Source organism: Cimex lectularius, unplaced genomic scaffold (genome assembly GCF_000648675.2).
Source record: "Cimex lectularius strain Harlan isolate CLEC.00 unplaced genomic scaffold, Clec_2.1 scaffold143, whole genome shotgun sequence".
Taxonomy (NCBI): Eukaryota; Metazoa; Arthropoda; class Insecta; order Hemiptera; family Cimicidae; genus Cimex; species Cimex lectularius.
In genome coordinates, this window is record NW_019392714.1 from 182,347 (window position 1) to 204,966 (window position 22,620).

The following is a 22,620-nucleotide window of genomic DNA, read 5'->3' on the forward strand; positions in this document are numbered from 1 at the left end:
CTATTCATAATAAAGCTCTAAGAATAAGTACAAGGGCATTTTTAAGTAGCCCTGTAGTCAGTATTTTAGCTGAGTGAACCCAGTCTTCCCCCAACTCAAAATCTTGTCCTCAGTTTTACATTAACCTGAGATATAATGTGACATCCTTTAACAGGAAGTGAACTATGTGAATATACCGTTAACCTCTACCAAATCCATCCAAAATTTACCATCTTTATGTACAAAGCCCAAAAATACTTAGAAGAAATAGGTTCGTTACCAAATATTTCAAATTTAAAAGAAAGAAGCCTATCAAAATACCCACCCGTACTTTACAGAAATTATTATTTAATTTTGAACTACTGAAATTTAAAAAGCAAAATACATCATATAAGTAATGCATATATACATTGATTTTATGAAATTAAAGATAAGATCCATCCAAATATAGGCGTATGTTACCAAAATAGGCCAAAATTTTAGGTTGTGCATATGTAACTGAGGATAAAATATGTATCTTCAATTAAATTTCTCCTCAATACAGCAGTTATAATGCAGAAAAAGTGTTTTTGAGAAACAAAAAGATTTACTACCAAGAGAAATGTATTTCAATGATTCAATAAACTTACCTATCATGCAGAGGGCGGATTTTTATTTTTCTCTTAAAAAAATCATTATTGTCCAAAAAGTCAATTTGAAAAAGGTCTTCACAATAACATTGATATACATTTACTGCCTAAATGATAAAGCAATAATCAATTATTTTTTAAAAATTTTGTTAGTTCAAAATTGTGTTGTAACAGGAATGATTATTGTATAAAATAGATTTTCTTATTTTGTATGTACTATATTTTCTAAATTACTAAACCTAATTTTTAATCCTCTTCAACTATTAAACCTAATTTCATCAAAATGAAAATAATTTTCAATACACCATTGTGTACATATGTAGAAGTCACAGGTTCATAGAAATACATAAGTAAACAAAAAAAAAGCAATATATTTTTATATAAACTACAATAAAAATATTTGTTTTAAACATAAAATCTTATTTGAACAGTGTGATAACAAAATACAAAAATTTATAAAATTTTTTTTTTCACAAATGTTAATCGATACCCACTCTTGATAGGAAAATTATTATTTAATGTCAATAAATTCAGATGATTTTAACAAAGAGTAATAGTGTGTAAAAAAAAATTATTTAACAAAACAATAAAAGTTTTTAAATTAAACATATTACAATATTGACTATCAAATTATATCTTTAGGTAAAAATAGTTTTATTTTATCAAATTTTACAATTATCACAATATTCAAATGGTGTCTTTTAAAGTGCAAGTTAAAAAAGAAATAAAAAATTTCAGTCTTAAAATTGTCTAAAATTTCTTCATAAATGCCTTAGCAAAGTGGGTCAAAAGGATCATTGGGAATAGGATCAAATTCATGTAAATCTGAACCAGTATCTGATTCAGTCTCACTATTACGATCAGGATATGCAAATGCATTTCTAGAAATGTTTTCACGTGACTCGTGTGATGAATTTACAGTTAATTTTTGCCTTTCTTCTCCTAAAAAAAAAAAATATTAATAATTATTAGCTTAGGACATTTATTTGTACTTAATATGTAAATTAGTAAATTTAATAAAAGATACAAAGATAAAACGTACCAATTTTAAGAAATGCATCAACGTAAGATTCTTCAAATGGATCTAGTGGTTGTTTTGAACTCGGATCTAGTTTTATGTGATGAGCTTTTGCTTTTGAATAAGTCAAGCGAAACCATTCATGACCTATAAAATTTTCATTGTTGTTTTTCAATAAAGGAACAATTTCCAAATTGTATAATTACCTTTTAAAGTCTTTTCGAGTTTCACTTCTACATACTGCCCGGTCAGTTTATATGAAAAGCCTTCTGATACTGTAGGACCAAAAAAATTTATATCTAGCCAGTATATTTTTCCGTTGACAAAAGCTCTGGAAACAAACAATGAATACATTTTTTTTTACACTTGTAATCTCAAAGCACAGACACTTACAGAAAAATTAAATAAGAGTATGTGTAGAACAGCTTATACAACTTGACATCAGGTATTAAAATCTTGATCCAGACGTGATTGGGGTTTTGCCTCCAATATACATTCGGTGTAAGGATACGTGTTACTGTTTCCACATGTGGAATTTCATCTTCTTCTCCATTCAAATCATCATCATCTTCACCAAAATCGACTGAAACGTCTGATTCTAATATTTCATCTATTTCTGGATGAGGGGATTTTGTAACTTCAAAGTGGTCTGTATTATTTTGTTGGTCCTCTGATTCGACGTCTGTACAGCTGCTTTGCTTTGGTAACAGTGCAGGTAATGGAGATTTAGTGGCCTAAATCAGAAAGATTAATTTAAAAAAAATTATATGTGTTTGTTTTAATACAATAAATGTCCTTATAACAACTAGAAATTCCTTTTAACACATTGATTGCACAAGACACAACATATGTGTTAAACTAGTTAGGCCAACTATGCTACTGTGTGTGGTGGAGGCAAGGTCTGCATCCTCCCATTTATACTTTTAAACTGTCTCCACTTTACCTGCTACACAATTTGTTTGAAATTCCTAGGGCTGCCTCAGAAACGGCAAAAATATCAACGGTTACAGTCGTTTCAATTTTCTTTCAACTAGAAGTGAATTTTTTATTTATTCTGTGAAAACCAATAATTTGCTTTTCTGTGTATGTGTTTGGCTATTTTAATTATTTTTTTACCCATTTTGAATGATTACATAAAATAAAGGAAAAATTATTGTAGAAAGTTGAAATTACTTTTATTCAACTACATATCCAAATTGAACTTTTTACGGTTGCCTACTTCATTACTTAACGCTACAGGGTATACAACTCTTGTCATATAATATCAATTAGATAAATGTAATTAATTTATTAAAAAAGTTGACATTACTGTTAAGCACCAGAGAGCTATTGTACATGACAAATTGGGTTCCGCCATAGATTAACACAAGGACGCAGCCAACTTGTCTAAGGGGGGGGGGGAATTACAATTAAAATAAAGACTGGGAATTATAAAAGGCTGAGTCATATTAGCAAAAATTGCAGCATAGACATTAATAAACTGCTGAATAAATCAGACGACAGACCCACTGTCAGATAAGGTAATGTAACGGTAAATTTAACATTGCCTATTCAACAGTCTGATAACACTGTTGGATCCAGCAAGGATTTGAGCTGACATCTCATTGAAGATCAGATCAGGTGTCTGCAGTAAGGTTAACATGTTATATTTACAGATCCTGGTTATTCAGATCCAGACCACAGGCATACAGTTCTACTACCAGATCTGTCTGAATCAAATGATTGATAGAACCAGCGGTCAAATTGTTTTTGTTTAGTAGAAAGTTCCTACAATCAGCCCTGTAATTTTAAATGATTGACAAATCCAGCCTGGATGCTTCTTGATGTGAATTATAGTCTTCACAATATGGGAACTTCAAATATCCAGAATAGGGGATATAATTTTATTTTTTAATATAATTTATCATAAATTTATGAAATAATGTCGTACAAGCAGATCATTATCATTAAATTGTGTAAATAAAGTATCCATACATTTCATTTGACTGTTGTATTTGATTACCATTTTCTTCTGTATTAGATATATGTATACTTAAATTATAAAATGAAAAAATAAGGGCAGGTAAAGAAAAAGGTTTTCTAAAACCTACATCACACCAGACCTCATCTCACGATTTCTGAATAATTATGAAAAAATAAGGATAGACTTATTAATATAAGATTTAATTTGGTACTTACAGTATTTGTATCAAATCCAAATTTTTTCATATAAGAATTAACCAATGAATCGACTCCAACCAACTCAAAATTTCCCACGTCTATAACATCATTTTGGCTTTGACTATTGCTAGTGTCACTTGGACATGCCAGACTTGAATCAACATCTGCGTAACTTCCGTTGAATAGGCTGATTTGTTTGTTGGTGCAGCTCTTGTCCCAGTCTTCATCTTCTTCATCATCGGCCTCATACTGCAGATCTTGGGTGTTGGCACTTGTATCACGCTTTGCTATCGCTTCAAACTCTTTTGGAGCATTATCAAGATAATGTTTCGTCTCGAAATTCCAATTAGCATATCCTTTGTACACCATATTGACATTGATATAGCGATCAAAATCCGGATTTGAGTCTGTATCGACAATTATAACATCATAGTGTCGTCCTCCTGTAATATCAGCTTTTAACTTGATCTCACAAACCTAGAAAATCATTGGCAAAGTGTTTATTTTATTATTTAAGCTAAAATTAAACTTCATATTTTACAATTCATCTCTTAAGACTTTTGTAATTCATCTGTAATACATTTTTCATTCATTTTATCAATCTTTACATGTACGTTAAGAATGAACTTTTATTTACATGATTACATATTACAAAAGAGTGTAGGGAAAATGCCATAGCACTACAGCTTCCTACTACAATCCAATTCAAATGTATACACTAAAGTTATTTAGTTTACAAGATAGTTCCATGTAAAAAATATATTTTTTAAAAATTTCTTATTTACCTTGAGGTAAAGCACTTTTTTGTAGGCATCACTTTCTGTCATAACATGCAAAGATTCTGTAGCTTCATTGCACCAAAATTGAGACTTCAAAGGGATAATTCCACATAATCCACATTCAACAGCCTAAAGACATAAATATTTAAAAAAAGAAGAAGAAAAAATTATTAAAAAGGGGAAAAACTTCCCTCAAATTATTTGTTTATGAAGCTTTAGGAAATTAATATTTAAAAAACTTACTTGAAATGGTAGTCTCGTGACTAATTCATCAGGAAGAGTAAAAAGCTGATCAACATTCACAATAACTCTATCTCCATAATCAACAAAGAAGACCTCAACTTCTGAATTTTCACAAACATTTAAAACTGTGGCTCTATTCCATCTTAAAAATTATTGAATGAATAAATAATAATAATAATAACAATAATATTAAACTTGTTTTTTTAAACTGTTAGGAATAGTTGTTATTATAAATTAAAAATAGGTGTAAGAAATGTCAAACATATGTTGGAAACAAGGACATAAATCAAGGGGCATTGGTGGCCACAACGATTTAGGCGTTGACATGGCGCTCATCACTGTAAGGTAAAAACACATTTCCCACAAACGTCATATAAAAGCGACAAATGAATAGTCTGTCCACTAAATAACGAAAGTCGCAAAGTTATTTAATAACAGTTCATCAAGCAGTCAGACTCTGGAATTTGAGGTCACATTAGCCAGGTGAGCGTTGTACACTCTTTGCCAGAAGTTCAACAAGGGACCAGGAGGCTGTGTAATAGAAACTCCTGAGAATTACCAGTTGTAGCCAAACCTTGCAAGAAGGAAGTTGACCATCTGGCCCAATGATGTTTGCTTTTCCTTTCCACCCTGCCATGGTTGGGAAACCAGTATAGAAGGGGATGATTAATGACTACGCATTACTGAATAGTCGACTGTCGAGGATCCAGGAAACTGCAAGAAGCTGAAGGATGTGGAAAAACTGGCATGGTATACATCGTTTGGGGTAAGACCTCTTAGAAAACTAGCTCATCCACAGAGTTATAATATGGCTGACTTGCCTTGGTTATTTGACTTTCTGTTATATTAATATTAAGACGGGGCAGTGTAACAATAACATTTTATGAATACTATCACCCTGGTTTATTGCATTTTTGGAACCTTCTTCCCCCACATAAAAAGTAATTAAATTTGTAGGCCAAATGTTCTCTTATTGCTTAGTGATAAACACATAAAGCTTTGGTACGCATTTACAAAACATTAAACAATATTTATAATTAAGTAATTAATACATTGACATATTTTATTTAATATTTAAGAGCATGTCACTTACTCATTATCACCAGGATTTTTAACAGCACACAAGCTTCCGATTTCTACAATAGGTAAACGCCTCTGTCTTTCATCGAGTGATTTTTTCAAATCTTTATTAAGGTTAATAAGCCTATAATTTAAACAATTTTATTTTTTTTTTTTGTAAATTAACAATCGCAATATCTTACCTATCATTTAATTGAACTTGTGTCACAAAGAACAACGATGGATTTTCTGCTATCGAAAGGATGACTTGAATCAAACTGTCCTTTGGCAAATGTGCCCAAACAGTTTTATTCAAACTCAATTTTACCGCTTCTCTCTGTTTCACTGCATAAAAAAATATTGGATTAGAGATAGGAGGAATAAAAATAATTAATAAAAAATTACATTCTTTTGGTGGATCAATTAGATTAGCTGCAATACAAAGATTCGTCAAGACTTTAATATGATTAGGTGAATCAAGAGCAAATCCAGATTTCAACATATGCTGCCTTAAGGAAAGTTGTACAATGTAGCATTTTGAAATGTTCAACTGTACATAACAGCAGATGCTTTCCATTATGATATTTCTCCCAATAACCAAGTTAATCTAAACATAGAATTTGCACCATTTCGATTAAAATTAAAAAAAAAAAAGAAATCCTTATTAAATTTAAATTAATTTACCTTTCCCATGTAAAAAGAGTTAGAGTTGCTCTTTTCATCTGCTTCGTTTATGCTCCTTTCGACGACTTTTGTCGCAGCATAACTCCAAGCATTGTCCAAATCAACTGGACGGAGGTTGCCCAAGAAAACATCGACTGCTTGGGGAGGTGGTTCATGAAGAAATGTCGGCAATTCATAAAGTTCATCAACCTAAAACAAGAAATTTTCTACTCTTCCGTCGGTAACAAAAACAGATAAAAACAACCTTCATTTTTGTCTTAAGCCCTTCATCAATAAGTACCAAAAGAACCTCTACAGGATCTAACCTGGGCCCTCTTGCTGTTATTTCTAATACTTCTCCCCTTAAAAATAATATATCAGCTTCTTTCTGAATAGCTACATAATCTCCTACTTTTGGCCTTCCATGCAGACGCCTTAAAATGTTTCATAATTAAAGAAAAAAGTTAAATATACATAATTTATTTTGAATAATAATAACCTATTTTCTCTATTTTTGAAATATTGTGTCATCTGTAAACAAATGACACCATAACTAGATGGAAAGCTGTCCCAATGAACTTCAGATATATCAGTAATATTCATATCAGAGGTGTGCGCTAAAATCCGCACCGAGAAATGTGTCGCATCATGAACCCGAAGAATTTTCATCTTTAAATATCCTTTACTATAACAAAGAAGATATTATTATTTTTAACTAACAAGAGTAAACAAAATTGAAGCTAGCAGTGATAACTACCTAGGTATCAAACTATGTTTATCCTTGTGTACATTAATAATATGACGTTTTTTACAAGTATCTCGCTTCCAACAGCGACCAAATTGTAACATACGATCACAGAATGCCTCATCATGCTTGCTTTTCTCTTTTGCTTCCTCTATCATCTATAAAAAACAAAAATTATTTTAAAGAACTTAATGAATTTATTCATCCTTTGAACCTACTTTCACTGAAGTTTTGAAATGATCTGGTATCTTAGCGTTAATTCTTTCAATGAACTTAATTATGTCGGGGAATTGTGTTTCGTTTCCATCTTCTAGAAATATGTGGACTTTACAGTTTGGAACTCCAGCCTGCATAAGAGAAATAAATATTTAATATAAACATTACACACACATGATGAATTTGATACCTGTGGGTTCTTGATACGATCGTAGAAATGTTCCTTAATCACAGAAAAGCGTTCACTGAAAACAGATTTACTTTCTGATATAGAGTAGTTAATCAGCCATTGTGCGTTTGTTATGCAGAGATCAGCAACTACAGCATCTGAGCAAAGAAGCATTGTTCCTTCCATGTGTGAAATCCATGAGTTACGAATATCTGTTGGTTAAAAAAAAAGGTCAAAGTGCGTTAAAAATGTATATAGTCAACTCTTTATAAGTCAAATTTCTAGTTGTTGAATAAATTCCTGGTCCCATACATTATATAATATGATAAATATTACCTCAGTATGTCAAATGCTTAAATAACAAAGAAAAATAAGACTGTGAGATGACTTTCATCACTAGAAGTCAAACTCATGAGTGCCATCCCCTCAATAAGTCAAACTAAGCAAAATCAAGTGAAGTTAATTCGCTACGTGGAGAAATGAGAAAAATTAAGAGTGGCCAGAAAAAATTTGGGATCCCTCCCAACTTCCAGATGGTTACTATCAGTCCATTTCTTTTTAAATTGTATAATTTTAGTAATATTTTTAGTGTTAAAAGTGTCTTGTTTGGGGGACCGTGGTAGCCGAGTGGTTAGTGTGAGAGACTCTCGGCTCATAGACCCAGCACTCGTGGGTTCGATTCCCACTGTCGTCTCTGGCCTTTTTTCACGATCCCCTCCCCCAATAGGAATACGCATAATAATCATCCCCATTGGCTAATATGCATTGATCATCAGGCCATTAAAAAAACAAGTATGTTTGTATATTTCCAAGATTTTATGTACACAATCATTTTTGTCTTTTTCTTTGTCATGGAGTAGTTTTATGTCTGTACTGTTAAGGGTTCAAAATGGTTTTCTGTGAGGTGAGAATTATGTTCCTCAAAAAATCTCACAATGTACATTATTTACTTTTTCTTACTGCATAACTCAGCAACCTTGAAAAGTCGACCAATTTTGCCCAGTCCCTTGAATTTCAACTTATTGAGAGTAGACTTTAATAAAATACCTTGTAAGATTGAATGATGCATATCTTCATGTGCAACTAACACATTTCCTCTGTAATTGCAAAGAGATGGCCGGACATTTTTCACCTCACTAGCATCTTTACAAACCACAACTGTTCTCACAAGATTATTATCACTGATTAATTCTGCAATAAAATACAATTTTCATTACTACTTCAAATTTAATATTTATGTCTTGTAAATATGGTCTTTTTTCTTTTTTTTTTACACTCCTTATTTTTCATTATGGATAATACTAATTAAGTTGTTTTCTAGGCCAAACTTCACCTCCTGAAATTTTTGGCCAAGAAACAATACAGTAAGTATTATACATGTAAGTAAAATACATTTATCTAAGGAGCTTTTAATAAAAGAACACTTTAAATTTTAAATTCATAGAGATCATGAGATGCGATCTAGTGTGATGTAGATTTAGAAAAACATTTTAATACTACACATTTAAATTCATACTTAGTAATTTTTATTTTCTTATAATTCTAAACATCAGGGCAAAAAAGTGCGATAAAGCAAGTTTTACAACTACAATTTTTAATTAAAAATAAACTTCTCAAAATTTTAAAGAAATGATTACTTAGAAATTTTTTAAGTTTGTTTCCTTTCTTTAATATAACCAACGTTGGCTTTATTCTCGCATAAAGTGCCGCTTCTAAATGTGCTGTAATACAGAGTACAGGATTTTTTATTTTGGACAAAGTGATTTCTTCTAAAATTTTGCTCCAACTTTCGGCAATAAATACCATCTGAATGCCGTATTTTATGTTAAATTGTTTTCTATATTTTTCCAGACTAGCGATTTTGATATAAATCTCCCTTAACTACAAGAAAAACCAAAAGATAATTAGACAAAAATCTAATTTAAAAAATAAATAAATAGAATGATTATTGTACCTCATCAAGAAATAGATCAAATAATGTATCAACAGAGTCAAAAACAATATGGCACAAACGCCTTATGTTAGTTACATGCGGTTGATTCAATAGCCTCAACCAGCATCTTGGAGTAGTAATAAGTAGATCACAGCCATTTATTAATTCATCCTACAAATAAAAATATTATTAAATTATATGATTAAAAAAATATATGTATAAAGAAATGGACCAAGCAAGCATTTTGTACAAAATCCTGTTACAAGGCAAATAAATCTGTTTTAGTTTATTTTCTATCACACTGGCAGCTCATTTAACATTTGAAAATGAAAAATGTTTATATTATTTTATTTCTATTTGCCCTTTGTATATGTTCTTTATTTTGGTTCCCCTATACAAAATCTTACTCATTGTCAGTTAATTTTCAGTTATGTGTATGTATACATTTAATAGAACGTGTTTGCATAAAAATTCACAAAAGGGAATCACTGTACCTTTCTTTCTAATTCTAAACCACCTCCATGTGTAGTTATAATGTTAATCCTAGCTCCACAAAATGAAGAAGAAAGGCTTGCTACATATCTAACTCTTTGAGCAGTCGGAACGATGATTACACCTTTTGGACCATTGCCGTCTTTCAACTTAAAACATTATAGTAAATATTATAAATACATAAAATACGAGACATTATGATTTTAATAGTAATTAAGATAGTAAACCATTGAGTAATACTCCTCATTCAGTAAAAGCGTTAAAAGAGGCAATAGATAACAGGTTGTTTTCTTTGTTTTAGGTGGACCGACAAGAACAAAATTTCTGTTTTCCAGCAGAACCGGTATTGAGAAAATTTGGCATCTTGTCAAGTCGGTAACCCTCCTGAAACTCAAATTCTGAAAAAATGAAAAAAAAATATATATAGACAAGAGAGATATGTATTCATAGACTTTTAATAGATGAAAACTAAACTAACAGCCATTATTAGTTTATTTAATGGGATGGCTTGAAGTGATGGTGCCAATTTGGTTTGTGTATTGCCATGGAGAATCCCGCCTATTCCTTTCATTCTCTCTAAATTCTCTCCAATGTGAAATGTACTAAAAACAATAATAAATTTATAGTCAGTCCGTTTAAATTTTATGTTATATAAAACAAAAAACTTACTCCTTATATTTTTCTTCTAGCTCGGTAATTTTAGGTTTCTCATTTTCTGCTTCACTAGAACTAGTTCCAAAAGAAGAAGATAATTCTTCCTTAACATATTCAGGAAAGACAGATAACTTTTCTTCGGCTGATTCGGACAATGTTGAAGAAGATTTATCAAGGCTTAAATTGTTTTTATTCAAATCAGGGTTGAAAAAATCGTCATCACTTGAATCTAATAAATTAGTTTGTTCTTCTGTTCCGTTCAAATCCTTTGAAAGGTCAATGATACCTTTCAAATTTTCATTTGAATTTGTCTGTTTGTTGTACGCATTTGGTTTTAACAGGTTTATTGTTCTTTTTTGCTCAGTCATTCTCTCAATGTCAGAAATTTCTGTGCTACTGGCTTGTTGAATAGAAGAAATGTCTAACGATTCTCTGCAATCTGTGTCTGAAGAAATAGATGGAAGTGGAGTTGAAGTGGTAGCCAACTGAGATGGAAAAGACAACAATTTTCCTCTTCCTAGTTTCTTACTAAGAGAAGCTGCACCCTGTATTTTATGGTGTGGCAATTCTGAACTCTGTGAAATTTCTTCTTTATCATTTGCATTATTTTTAGCTTGATTTTTAAATGAAACAGAATCTGGTAGTTCTGACTTATTTAATACTCTTTGAGTAGATTTTTGAATGTTTTTTTCTGGCTGTAATAATTCGTCAGATTCAGCATCTGAAAATTGGTGACAAGCTTTTACGTTATCATCCATATGCTTGGAGGCCCTGCCTAAGAGTGAAGTTTGAGAAACCAACGCTTTAAATATTGCAGCTCTACCAGCACCCTTACGATAGACTTTTAATTCTGTAAGGTTCTTCTCAGTATCAGGTACACAAGTTTCAAAACTGTCTGTTTTACAGGAGTTGGATGATTCAGAGTCATCTAGTTTTGGAAATGTTTTACATAAATCCTCTTTTGAGTCAGAAGAAGTAACGTATTCTTTACTCTTCATTTTGCTAGGCAGATCTACTTGTTTGTAAGGATCATTGTCAATAAAAACTTCACGTAATGGCTGTGCCTTCTCACATATTTGGGCAGACTGATAAGAAGTGTCTTGAGGAACAGAAATTGTAATTTTAGGAGGTCCTTTCTTTTTATTGCTTTTTTTTACATTTTCTGTGTGTTCAACCTTCCTTGAAACACTCATAGTTCCTTTTTTGTGTCGTGAACCAGAATTATAGTAATCTATCTGATTAGAATGTTGTGAATTGATGTTTTGTGTTGCAATGTTGTTATCAAGATTTGATTTTATACAATCTGATTTTTGTGGTTGATTTAAAGGAACTTGTGGTGCCAAATCTAAATCTTTTTTGGAATTAAAATGCTCATCAGCATTTAATGAAGGCTGCTCCATCACGCAATGAATTTCTTTTTTGTTGGATTCATCAGCATTCGAGTTTACCGATGACTGATCATGTGATTTATTCTCGGACGGGAATTTGTTGTCTTCTGGTTTTTGGTGGTGTGACTTAAACAACTGTTTCAAAAGTTTCCCTCTGCCACAACCAACCTTTGGCTCGAGGGGTTCACGTGGATTTGATAAATATTTAATTTTTTCTTCAGAATTTTCTTGTTCATTGCAAGTGGCGGCTGCATTAACTATATTAACTTGAAGTTTCCTTTCCTCATCCCCATCATTCATTTTGACATTACTATTATCACTCATTACTTCTTTTGTGATATTCTTCCAAGAAGAAAATGTTGAAATCTCTATTATTTCTTGATTATTAGATGTTTTATTACATGACCCTGACAGTTTATCTGGCTGATTTCTGGTCAATTTGGATGATTTTATCAAAGATTTATAAAAATTTTCTAATGGAGCAACAGAAATATTTTTAGCACCTTCTGTTAGTAGTGTAGAATCTAGGACAATACCATTAGCTAATGCTGTAATAATTAAATTCCTCTGTGGGCTTACTTTAAATTTTGGTTTCTTTTTAACAGATGCTCTTGTTTCCTGTAATATACGTATAAAATATTTTATAACTGTATTTGCTTTGTCATGAATAGTTGAATGAACATAATTTACCTTTTGCACTGTAACATCAACAGGCTGCTTAATCTTGGATTTTTCAGCTATTAATTCAGTAAATTGTGTTCCAATAATATCTAAAAATAAATCAAATAATTGTTTCTTGTTGTATTATTGTTCTAAGGCCAATTTTTTAGAAGATGGATAATTAAATAAAAAATGAGATTTAATTATTTTTTATGATCCAATTAATTTCCTTCTAAAAAATTAGCCAAAGAACAATAAATTAGAAAAATAATAATTTTAAAAAAATAAATGAAAAAGGGCAACAAAAACGAAAGATCATAAAATAAATTAAAGGGGAAAAAACACAAACTGATGACTTTTAAAACTAGAATCCATTAGTAGTTATTACAATTAATTAAGGTTTTTAGTTGAGATAAAAATGTCAATGGCACGAACGGGATTTGAACCCACGATCTTCGGCTAGATACGCTGCTGCTCAACCACTTGAGCTATCGTGACCTCGAGCCACCCAGACACCAACTTCCCATCTCATTTTTTGCCAAAAAAGGAGGGAAAACTCAAAAGGTGGGGTTGAGATGGGAAGTTGGTGTCCGGGTGGCTCGAGGTCACGATAGCTCAAGTGGTAGAGCAGCGGCGTATCTAGCCGAAGATCGTGGGTTTGAACCCCGCTCGTGCCATAGAGTTTTTTATCTCAACTAAAAACCTTAATTAATTGTAATATATTAATTGGCCGAGCGGACCTCGAAATTAGTGAAATTAGTAGTTATATTATTCAAATTCTTTTTATTAATTTAATTTGGTTGTAAAAATCTTATAATCAACAATTTTTTTGTGTGTGAACTAAAACACCAATTATTTTTAGGGGAAGGGGAGTATTAAAGAAAATTGGGGGGGGAATCAATCCACAACCTCGGGGTCAAGCACACTAACCACAGTCGCCTGTTGACTGTTAATTTGTTTTTCATCTTGAATCACCTTGGTTGACTTATTTTCTATCAGATGTGTTTTGAATTTTTTCTGTCTGAAAAAGTATGAACATACAAATATTGATAAGCACTACATACCAGAACAACATTAAAAACACCATAATTAAGTCTATTTCACCCCAAATTGAAAACACAGATGATTAAATAACTGATCAACATTGAAGACAGTAAAATGCGGCAACACATCTGACAGACAGTGATCGTATGTGAGCAAACTACAGGTCCTCACTTCTTAGATCTAAACAAAATGTTTCACCATTGGGAAATTACCTTTGGGAAAATCTGTTGACTCTACGCCGATATTTTTGTCTACGATCACTTTAGACAAACTGTAAACTTTTGTTCCATCAAAAAGTTTAAATTTTCCATAAGGAATATCATCAATATAGCATTTTATTTTAAATACCGTCACGTTTTTATAACTATCCAATATATCGTTTATCTCAGGATTGAAACTGTTCCATCTTCTTAAATTCCTTGAAAAGAGAAGAAACATAATAATGGAATAACAACATACAATGAGGATGTTTTTTTAAATAAAAATAACAGTACTTACTCAATGAAGGAATATGTTATACAATGTTGATCGGAAATTTCAAAAGGAATTAAACCAAAAACACCCACTAAATGCGCTTGTTTTTCTAAACTATTGTATGTTATGATTGTACTTGGGTATAACAATGTGTTTTGTACTTTTACTTCTTTACATGCATCAATCAACCTAACATAATATTTGGGAGATTCGTGTTTCCTTATAATGCCTCTGTACAACGTTCCATCTAAGTCTTCAAAAATGACCCTCTAAAATAATATAAGTATAAATAGAATTACAACTTATGCAGCAAATGTCATAAATTATTATTCCAATAATAATGCTTAAATATTACAGACCAAGTGAGTCCAAGCATGGTAAAGCAATCCTTATTGAAATGTAAACAAACAATATTGCAGTAGTAAGAGTTCTTTAATTATGCAAATCACAAAAAATTGGTTCAAATATTGCATTTTTTCTATTTTATCATGCATTGGCTACACATGTTGAGTCACAAGCATTAACATTCAAGCATGTTTTAGCAACCACCACAATGGAAGTTTCTCTGGTCAAAAAATATAAATAAATAAATAAAAATTATTTGGAAATCAGAAAAGCGGTCTGGTGTGATGTAGGTTTTAGAAAAGCATTTTCTTTATCATTCTTGTGTGTAGTGTTGAGAGTGAAGAATGACACATCTACACAGGAAAAAAACACTTTGAGCTCTGAAGATAATCTCAAAAAGATTGAAACATTGGCACGATAGAGAAAATGTTTTCTAAAACCTATGTCACACCAGACCACATTTCACAATTTCCAAATAATCATTAATTAATGGTCACTAAACACCACACAAAGAAATAAAAATATAATTAAAAAAATAAAAGCCCCAAACCATAAAAAATAAACTGAAACGCCTTTTTTTAAAAATGAAAATAAAGAATAATTAAAATGGTTTTAGCAATAAAAAAATAATTTTTACTGTTAAAGAAGCAAAAAGCAGTTATTCAGCTTAAAGAATAATAAAAATAAAAAGCATTTGCATAACACAAACGTCAAGAGGGAGAAAAAAATAAAAAAACCACCATTTCTAAGAAAGACTTACTTCGTTCACTTTAGGTGAGAAACATGTCCTAGACACTCCTTTTAAGACTTCTTTATTAATGTGTTCGTTTAAAAAACTGCTTATTGTGCTTATTGGTAAACAATAAGGACATTTAATCCAATATAAACCTGGGTTGACTACATCAAGAATTTCAACTTTACCATCTTGTAGTTCATGAGAGTCCATTTTAATAACTACAAGAGAGTTTGCAGAAATTAAAGAGTGATTGATCAATTTTTTAAATCAGATATTAGTTAATTAATTATCATTAAAGCCCTTCATCATAACACAAAATTGGTAATTAGTTATTATATAAACCTCTGGGGTTCTGCTGATTTTGAAAAAAAAAAATTAAAACTTTTGGTTTGAATTAAGACATGATCCTCAGCCATGATCAAAAAACAGTACTACAAATTGAAAAAATGTCAAATATGTAAGCGAGGTATGGCTAGATACAGACTTCTTACATTCTACAATTTTCCTTGTCTCAAATACGAATGATGTACAGGAGTTTTACTCAGCTGTACCTAATTGATCAAAACAGATTATTTTTCTTTTAAAACTTCATATCAAAGGTTTAAAACCATGAGTTTTGCTATCCTTTAACAAAATATGCCAATTATTAAAAACAGCACAGCCAGATTGCACAATGTTGGGGAATAAGCAGGGTGGGACAAGAAACTTCTATGAAATCTGCCTGTGTCAAATGTTAACGATGTGAAGCACTATAGAAACCAGGTTACAAAAGTAGACAATTTGTCATTTAAAACTCAATAGTAATTTGTTACATATTAAACCAGCACCAGGCCACTCGCTAGGAGCCATTTTTGTTGATGCTTAAACACAAGAAACGAGTTAGTAGAGAGTAGTCAGTAAGTGCCGGTTTATCAACTCACAAACCAACACATACTATCAAAAATATATTATTTTAGATTTTTTAAGCCATTTGGAACAAGATCAAATTAGCTACATTAGCAGACCCACTGACTAGTGTTTCGGATATATTTTTTAGAAACTCAAAATTACCAGTACGATTCCAGGGTTAATTAGAGAGTTAGTCAAGAAATTGATACTTCCATTAACGAATTCTGGTTATATCAACTGAGAAAAATGGAGTTTCATTAACAATGATGTCTCAACGAACACAATTACATAAATAAGGATTGCTGATTACTGATACACTTCTTGCAGTTCACCAGCAATTCTAGCTTTTGTATTTCACAAAACATTACTGGTAGGCCTCGAGAATCACCCACCCTGGGTGTAGGCAGTCCAGGGGTTAGACTTCAGTCATTTCTGTTGGGGTACAGGGGCTATCAACCCAATCCCCAACCTAACCAGTTCCTAAATCCAGACCCATTCACCCTCACACTTAAACACATTCTTTCTAATTTAAATATCACTGACTCAGTTAAGGTGGTGTTATACTCGATATTCCTCCATCATTCTTTTTCACATAATATGTAACTACCCTAAATGAGGTATATTCATTTGCAATATAGGAATATTCTACCACTGACCATTTCAAATTATGCTAATAAATACATTCACTCCCAACACACAACAATATCACTACTATATAACTTCCCTTCTTCCTCCAAGAGTAAGAATAAGGGACCCAGTTAATCGCTTTGAACAATTTTCATATTGGATTGCATTCCTACATCCCTAACCACCCCAAACTCTATACAGAGCCAAGGAACTGCTACAGGAGGGGGGAATCAAACGACCTTTCTCTACATGCTTTTTTACATATACTCGAATTTCAGCCCAAAAGTAACAAATAAATTCCAACCTATCATGCCTTATTCTTAATCGAGTGAAGATGACCCTTCTTCTATGGGTCGAGGGCCACCTATCAACAGTGCTCTTGAAATATAAAAGCTTCTCTCACGGAACTGTTTTTATTGCATATTTTACGTCATACCTTGCACAATGGCAATATCACAATCATTGAAGTACTACTGACATGTGATTACCACTAGTTTAAAACTACAAATTAATGCAAATAGATACAAATATACAGGTGGATAGTATATCAACTTAACAGTCAAAAATGATAGTTATACTTTTTTTATTTATTTTTTGACCTCCAGTTATCCAGATTTTGAGCTTTTAAATGCTTGTCAAGTACAATAAAATTACAAAAGGTTTTCCAACATAATTTTTTTTTTTAAGTTAACATTAATAAGTGAAGTCTACAATTTACATTGAAAAATGTACTTGCAGATTTTATGTCTGACGATGAACATCCGGATAACTGAAAAAAAAAAAATAAATAAATAAAAAATATCCTTTTAACTATCAAAGGAGGATTAATGATTGGATATAATTGCTTTTCTAAACAAAGACTTTTGTAACAACCTATGAATTAAAATTTTCTTTTAATTCCTTTTATTCCTAACTTAATTCACTTAAATAATTTTCATATGCTTAAACAAATGTTTTTTTTATACTCGATTGAACATCAAAACCAAGCCTTAACTATTCTATGAATGCTTAAAATTGTCATAATTTTCAGGCTTCATGCCTTAAAAAAATAGAGAGCGGTTAAATGAAACCTTGCCCTCTTTCAAATTTTTATATGTAATAATGCTGAAATGCTAAAAAAAATTATAAGGTGATGAAAATGTTAATGCTCAAATGGTTTAGTGGTTTGAGATGAATACATCGTACGGTCAGGTCAGATCCGACCCTACCTCTTTTTGATGAGGTTTTTGGTAGATATAAGTTCATTTTTATTGTAAAATAGCATTTACTGATAATATCTTACAAAAATAAAACCTTTTAATTATTTTTAGAAAATATTTTGTTGTCTTGATATACCATATAGGGATGCCAACAATGTAGGTAATAAATAAAGTGGTTTATTGTACTTGAGCATTGAGTTCTCTATTTCTTTATGAGTATGACAAACAATGTTTCCTATCATTTCATTAGTGACAAAAAGTGAAAAATAATGTTTCTTTTTGTCCCGTGCATTCTCTTTAGGTTCAACAGGTGAGTAATCACATTTTAAGAAGAGGTTTGTGAATATATTGAGCGGAAAACTTATCTGTCCAGACTGTTTCCTCATCCTTCCCTAATCGAAACTATCATCTGTTCCTTCTACATCAGACTTGGAGCATTCATCCTCCTCATCACAGTCAAAACACCTTCAATACACTGTTCATGACGCGAAAAAGAAGTCATTAGCGATGTTAGGAACATTGGTATGCTCAGGTCGGAAGCGGCCTAAAATAAAAATACCTCAAGGGAAAACTGGAATTAGGAAGATATATTCACTTATCCGACATCATCACTACACTAGATGTCACACCCCTGGAAGGTAGGGTTTCTGGCTGACTTGACCACCACCAATGAAAGGGAATGGTAGGGAACAGGTAAAATGAACCGCTGGGTCAGATCCGACCTGTACCGTATCATTTGAGGGTTAAGGTTCCCTTATATACAATCTGTAAAATGTTGGCCTTGGATGGATGATTTCACTATGTACATCAATATCAAATAGTCGACATACCTTTTAACTTACTTGCTAATAAGAGAAATTATATATGCATAGTGATAAAGTGAGGAAACATTTTTAAGTCTGGCGTTTGTGTTGAAATAACAAGTGTTTTGGTCATCAATGAAAATACCAATTTAGTACTGAGATAAAATCAAAATGTGTATCCATTTACGGTTTAACGTATACTGTCGTATTTTTAAATAAATCGCTAATCAACAACAAAAAAGACTTGTTTACCAAGTAAAAAGGGTAGATTTTTGTTTAGGCTTACCTACGAATGACAGTTTTAAACTCTAATATATCAACTATATTTAAGTCACACGTTGAAACATTTAAACTGAGGTAACTAACTTTACAATATATTATATTTAAGTTATTGACAAATATTACCAAAATAAACCCATGCAGCTACATAGAATTGTTTGAAGAGAAACCGGCGGGTTGATAAACAAAGAGGGGGACTCATGAGGTCATAGATATAACTCATTTTAACCTGACGCAAACTTTAATACACAGCTTGCCTCTTTTTTACAACAGCTAAAGCAAAAGAACAACTTATTTCGCTTTTAAACATTATTTAAATCTTTTTTATAATTAAAATGCATTATAAATTAATTATTAATACTTTTATAATTAAAAGGCATTATATAGTGTTCAAATCTTTAAGATAGACATTGTATGTGGTGTGTTTAAGCTTTTCCTCTGTTTTAATGGTTTTTGTAGTTTCGATTTTTTCCTTCCCATCCACCAACCAACTTTAACATAGGGTATTATTTACAAAAATTTAGTTATCAAGACAATAGTTGGTAATTAGCCTAACTCTTTCCTCATGCCTCACCTAGTTAAAGGGGAGGCTAGAGGACATTTAGGGTTTTTCCTTCTTTAAAACTATTAAATCCAAAATAGGTACCCTCTTTGCTCGTGTTCCCTTTACAATGTAAAGGACGATAGCCCCGCATTAAAACTATTTGTGCTTGTGTTCTGTGCATATACAATAAATAAATAATAAAATAGAATGTACAAGACAAATCATATAAATAATTCAGTGATAAAAAATTCGAAACTTTGAAATTTCCATGTCCCATGAGCATTTGGAATGAGTAGTGAGCAGGAAGCAAACATTTAGCTTTAGCGCATTTTTCAATTTTAGTAAAAAACTTAAAAGCAAGCCTACCCTTGCTGCTTTTCTTCATGAATGTTGGTGTAGATAGGTATGTAGGTAGGTAGGTTGATAGACAGATAGAAGTCAAGTAGGCAGATAGATAGATAAAGAGGTGGGTAGGTAGGTGAATAGATAGATAGCAAGATGTATAGATAGGTAGATATATAGACATATAGATAGATAGAAAGGGAGGTAAGTAGATAGATAGACGAACAGACAACAAACAGATAGACAGATGGACTGACAGGCAGAGAAACAATTTTTTATACATATTATTATATAAAAACTCAAACTATTTGCTTGATAACCATGAATTTGACAAACATGAATTTCTTTAAGTTTGTATGTATTTGTGGAACCAAAGTCTGCATCAGGCTGAAGAGCCTTTTAATGAGCTAGATTAAGAGTGCCAATTTTTTATTTTTTTTATTTTTTTTCAGTACCACAAGTAATTTACTATCAATTAAAATGATAAATAAATAAATTGGCTCTTGTTTAAAGAATATTTTGTTCAAAAAAATCGTGTTCAGAAAAAGGTTTTTGTGAATAACTTGTGAATGGTTGCACCAAATTAAAAACTGATTGCACCGTTGAATTCAGCGTCAAAAAACCTTTCAAAAAATTTATACTGATGAATCTTGCTATTTAAAATATTAAGTTCCTATCCGTATCCCATTATGAAGGTTGGGAGGATAGAATAAAACTTTTTCGTTTGTAAGATACTAGACAAAAAGTAAAAATTTGCTTGTTTTAGGGTTTTTCACAAAAACACCTTAATAAAAAAATATAAGAGGGGACAGAAGTTAAAATGACCCTGTATACAGTATATACATAGAACAAAAACTTATAATACATCCCCTTGAACTTCAAATGAACTCTTGTAAATGAGCACGGTGAACAGGAAATTTCGGTTTGAAGTGTTAGATGTAACCAATTTTTTGCTCTCGAATAATCTGGATCTCAGTATTGCCCGAATGAAAAAACAAATTCAATTGTTACAACCAAGGTATCGACTGAGATCATCATCACGGCAAAACAATCGTAATATACCTTCAAATTGGCATAATTATGTTTTTAATACATGGTTTCAAACGTATTTTTTGCTAAAAACTAATGTTTATATGCTTGGTAGATTATTCTTGAACGTGAAGAAGTGAGCAAAAATCACATACCCTGATGAATTAATATACATTTCATCTTCAACAACCTGGGAAATGTTATTGGGTTGTCCGGAAAATAATGCAGGATTTTGGTATTAAACAAAAAAAAAGAAACTAGTTACTTTAAAGCAATGTTCTTTAATCAAAATAATTNGTAATCCTGTAAACGTAAACAGAATATTTTATATAGATTTTTTTTAATGAAAACTTAAAATCCTGCATTATTTTCCGGACAACCCAATATAATGTGAACCTAACATAAACGTTGTCAATGTGCCAGGACAGGATGAGATTTAAGGAAATACTATAGCTGTCAAACTTGCAATGTTCTACCAGAACCATTTTTAATAATGGCGATGAATAGGCTGAAGTAGTATAGTCGAAATTTCATATTGAAGAGACCGTTGACAAAATGTAGTTAACAAGTAGGTAATGGAAACATTACTACAACTTTGGAAAGCGACGCCTAATTAAATTAGTGAAGTGGTACAGAGAAAAACAAATTTGATTAGAGATTACAGGGGCCATTTAAATCAGCTGTAATCCCAACCTTTCAATACAGGGATTAAAAAAGCGTTGTAAACGAAAACAATTTAGACAAAAATGTAAATATTGAGCTAATTAATGCTATAATTGAAAAACGACAGTACTTTTTTACCAAACCAATATCTGTGAAAACAGTACCGCCATTTTGGAAAGTTAACTTATAAAGAAATTAGCCAAGAAGCACTTAGGAAAGACTTTCAATGGTAAGTTCATAAAACTGGGGTCCATTCACAGTAGATCTGATTGGGTTTATTTAACCAGATGTCTTTAAATTACCAGGCACCACAGAAATTAAAAACAAAAAATAGTCGACCGAAATACCTTAACGTCCAAATAGTGTTGGGTTTCGTTCACAAGGAGTTACCAATCCATCGTTCATGTAGTTAAGAAATCTACAATATTTATTACGTTTAATCAGACTTGTCAAAGAAAATTAAAAAACAGAACCATAATTTAAAGGCAATAACGGGCCCACACTTCATACATTTAACCGTGACGATCTCCGATGTCTTCCACGGCCGGATATTTATTATTCGTTTCTTGAATGTTTTAAATAACGGGTAAAATAATGTAATATCGGTATACAGAAAATATTTTATTAAAATGAAAATGATATAACTTTAATACAGAGTTAATTAATTTATTTATATTGTACTTTTTTGTTATATGATGTGATAAACTCCAGAATTTTTTTCAACACTCAAAACTTGCACTATGTGTATAACATCATGTCAATTAAATCAGTATTATTAATTAAAATAAATATATAATTCGTAAGATTTCTAATTAAAAAATATATTAAATCTGGTAGTAGACAACAATCGATAGAAATCG

General features: G+C 31.4%; 1 protein-coding gene and 1 long non-coding RNA gene across 4 annotated transcripts; one reads left to right on the forward strand and one right to left on the reverse strand.

Moving 5' to 3' along the window:
- Positions 1-1,072: 1,072 nt before the first annotated feature.
- LOC106672805 (putative ATP-dependent RNA helicase TDRD12) lies at positions 1,073-22,271 on the reverse strand. 3 transcript variants are annotated; one of them, XM_024226473.1, is made up of 28 exons: positions 22,108-22,271; positions 15,411-15,604; positions 14,330-14,574; positions 14,044-14,249; positions 12,818-12,897; positions 10,755-12,745; positions 10,564-10,687; positions 10,313-10,483; positions 10,088-10,234; positions 9,615-9,764; positions 9,298-9,541; positions 8,708-8,851; positions 7,682-7,872; positions 7,494-7,622; positions 7,288-7,433; positions 7,030-7,215; positions 6,796-6,964; positions 6,552-6,740; positions 6,273-6,474; positions 6,071-6,212; positions 5,902-6,012; positions 4,809-4,950; positions 4,572-4,694; positions 3,805-4,263; positions 2,020-2,360; positions 1,833-1,957; positions 1,651-1,773; positions 1,073-1,550 (listed from the first exon to the last, which is right to left on the reverse strand). In XM_024226473.1, exons 2-28 carry the CDS (start codon positions 15,594-15,596, stop codon positions 1,381-1,383), a joined length of 6,636 nt encoding a protein of 2,211 aa, XP_024082241.1. In that variant the 5' UTR covers positions 15,597-15,604; positions 22,108-22,271; the 3' UTR covers positions 1,073-1,380. The 3 variants fall into 3 exon arrangements, with proteins under 3 accessions (XP_024082241.1, XP_014260003.2, XP_024082240.1); XM_014404517.2 differs by lacking the exon at positions 22,108-22,271 and adding an exon at positions 19,309-19,427; XM_024226472.1 differs by lacking the exon at positions 22,108-22,271 and adding an exon at positions 19,190-19,345.
- LOC112126750 lies at positions 2,998-3,606 on the forward strand. The gene is made up of 2 exons (XR_002910197.1): positions 2,998-3,146; positions 3,282-3,606. It is a non-coding gene; the product is annotated as an uncharacterized LOC112126750 (long non-coding RNA).
- Positions 22,272-22,620: the final 349 nt, after the last annotated feature.

Bases quoted from the DNA above. Each gene is read 5' to 3' on its own strand.
- LOC106672805 (XM_014404517.2), bottom strand. From the start codon at position 19,405: ATGAGTTATATCTATGACCTCATGAGTCCCCCTCTTTGTTTATCAACC. The intron at 14,575-15,410 runs GTAAGTCTTTCT...ATATTATTTTAG, and splicing joins TCTCACCTAAAGTGAACGAA to AGGGTCATTTTTGAAGACTT. The intron at 4,264-4,571 runs GTAAATAAGAAA...ATGATTTTCTAG, and splicing joins AAAAAGTGCTTTACCTCAAG to GTTTGTGAGATCAAGTTAAA.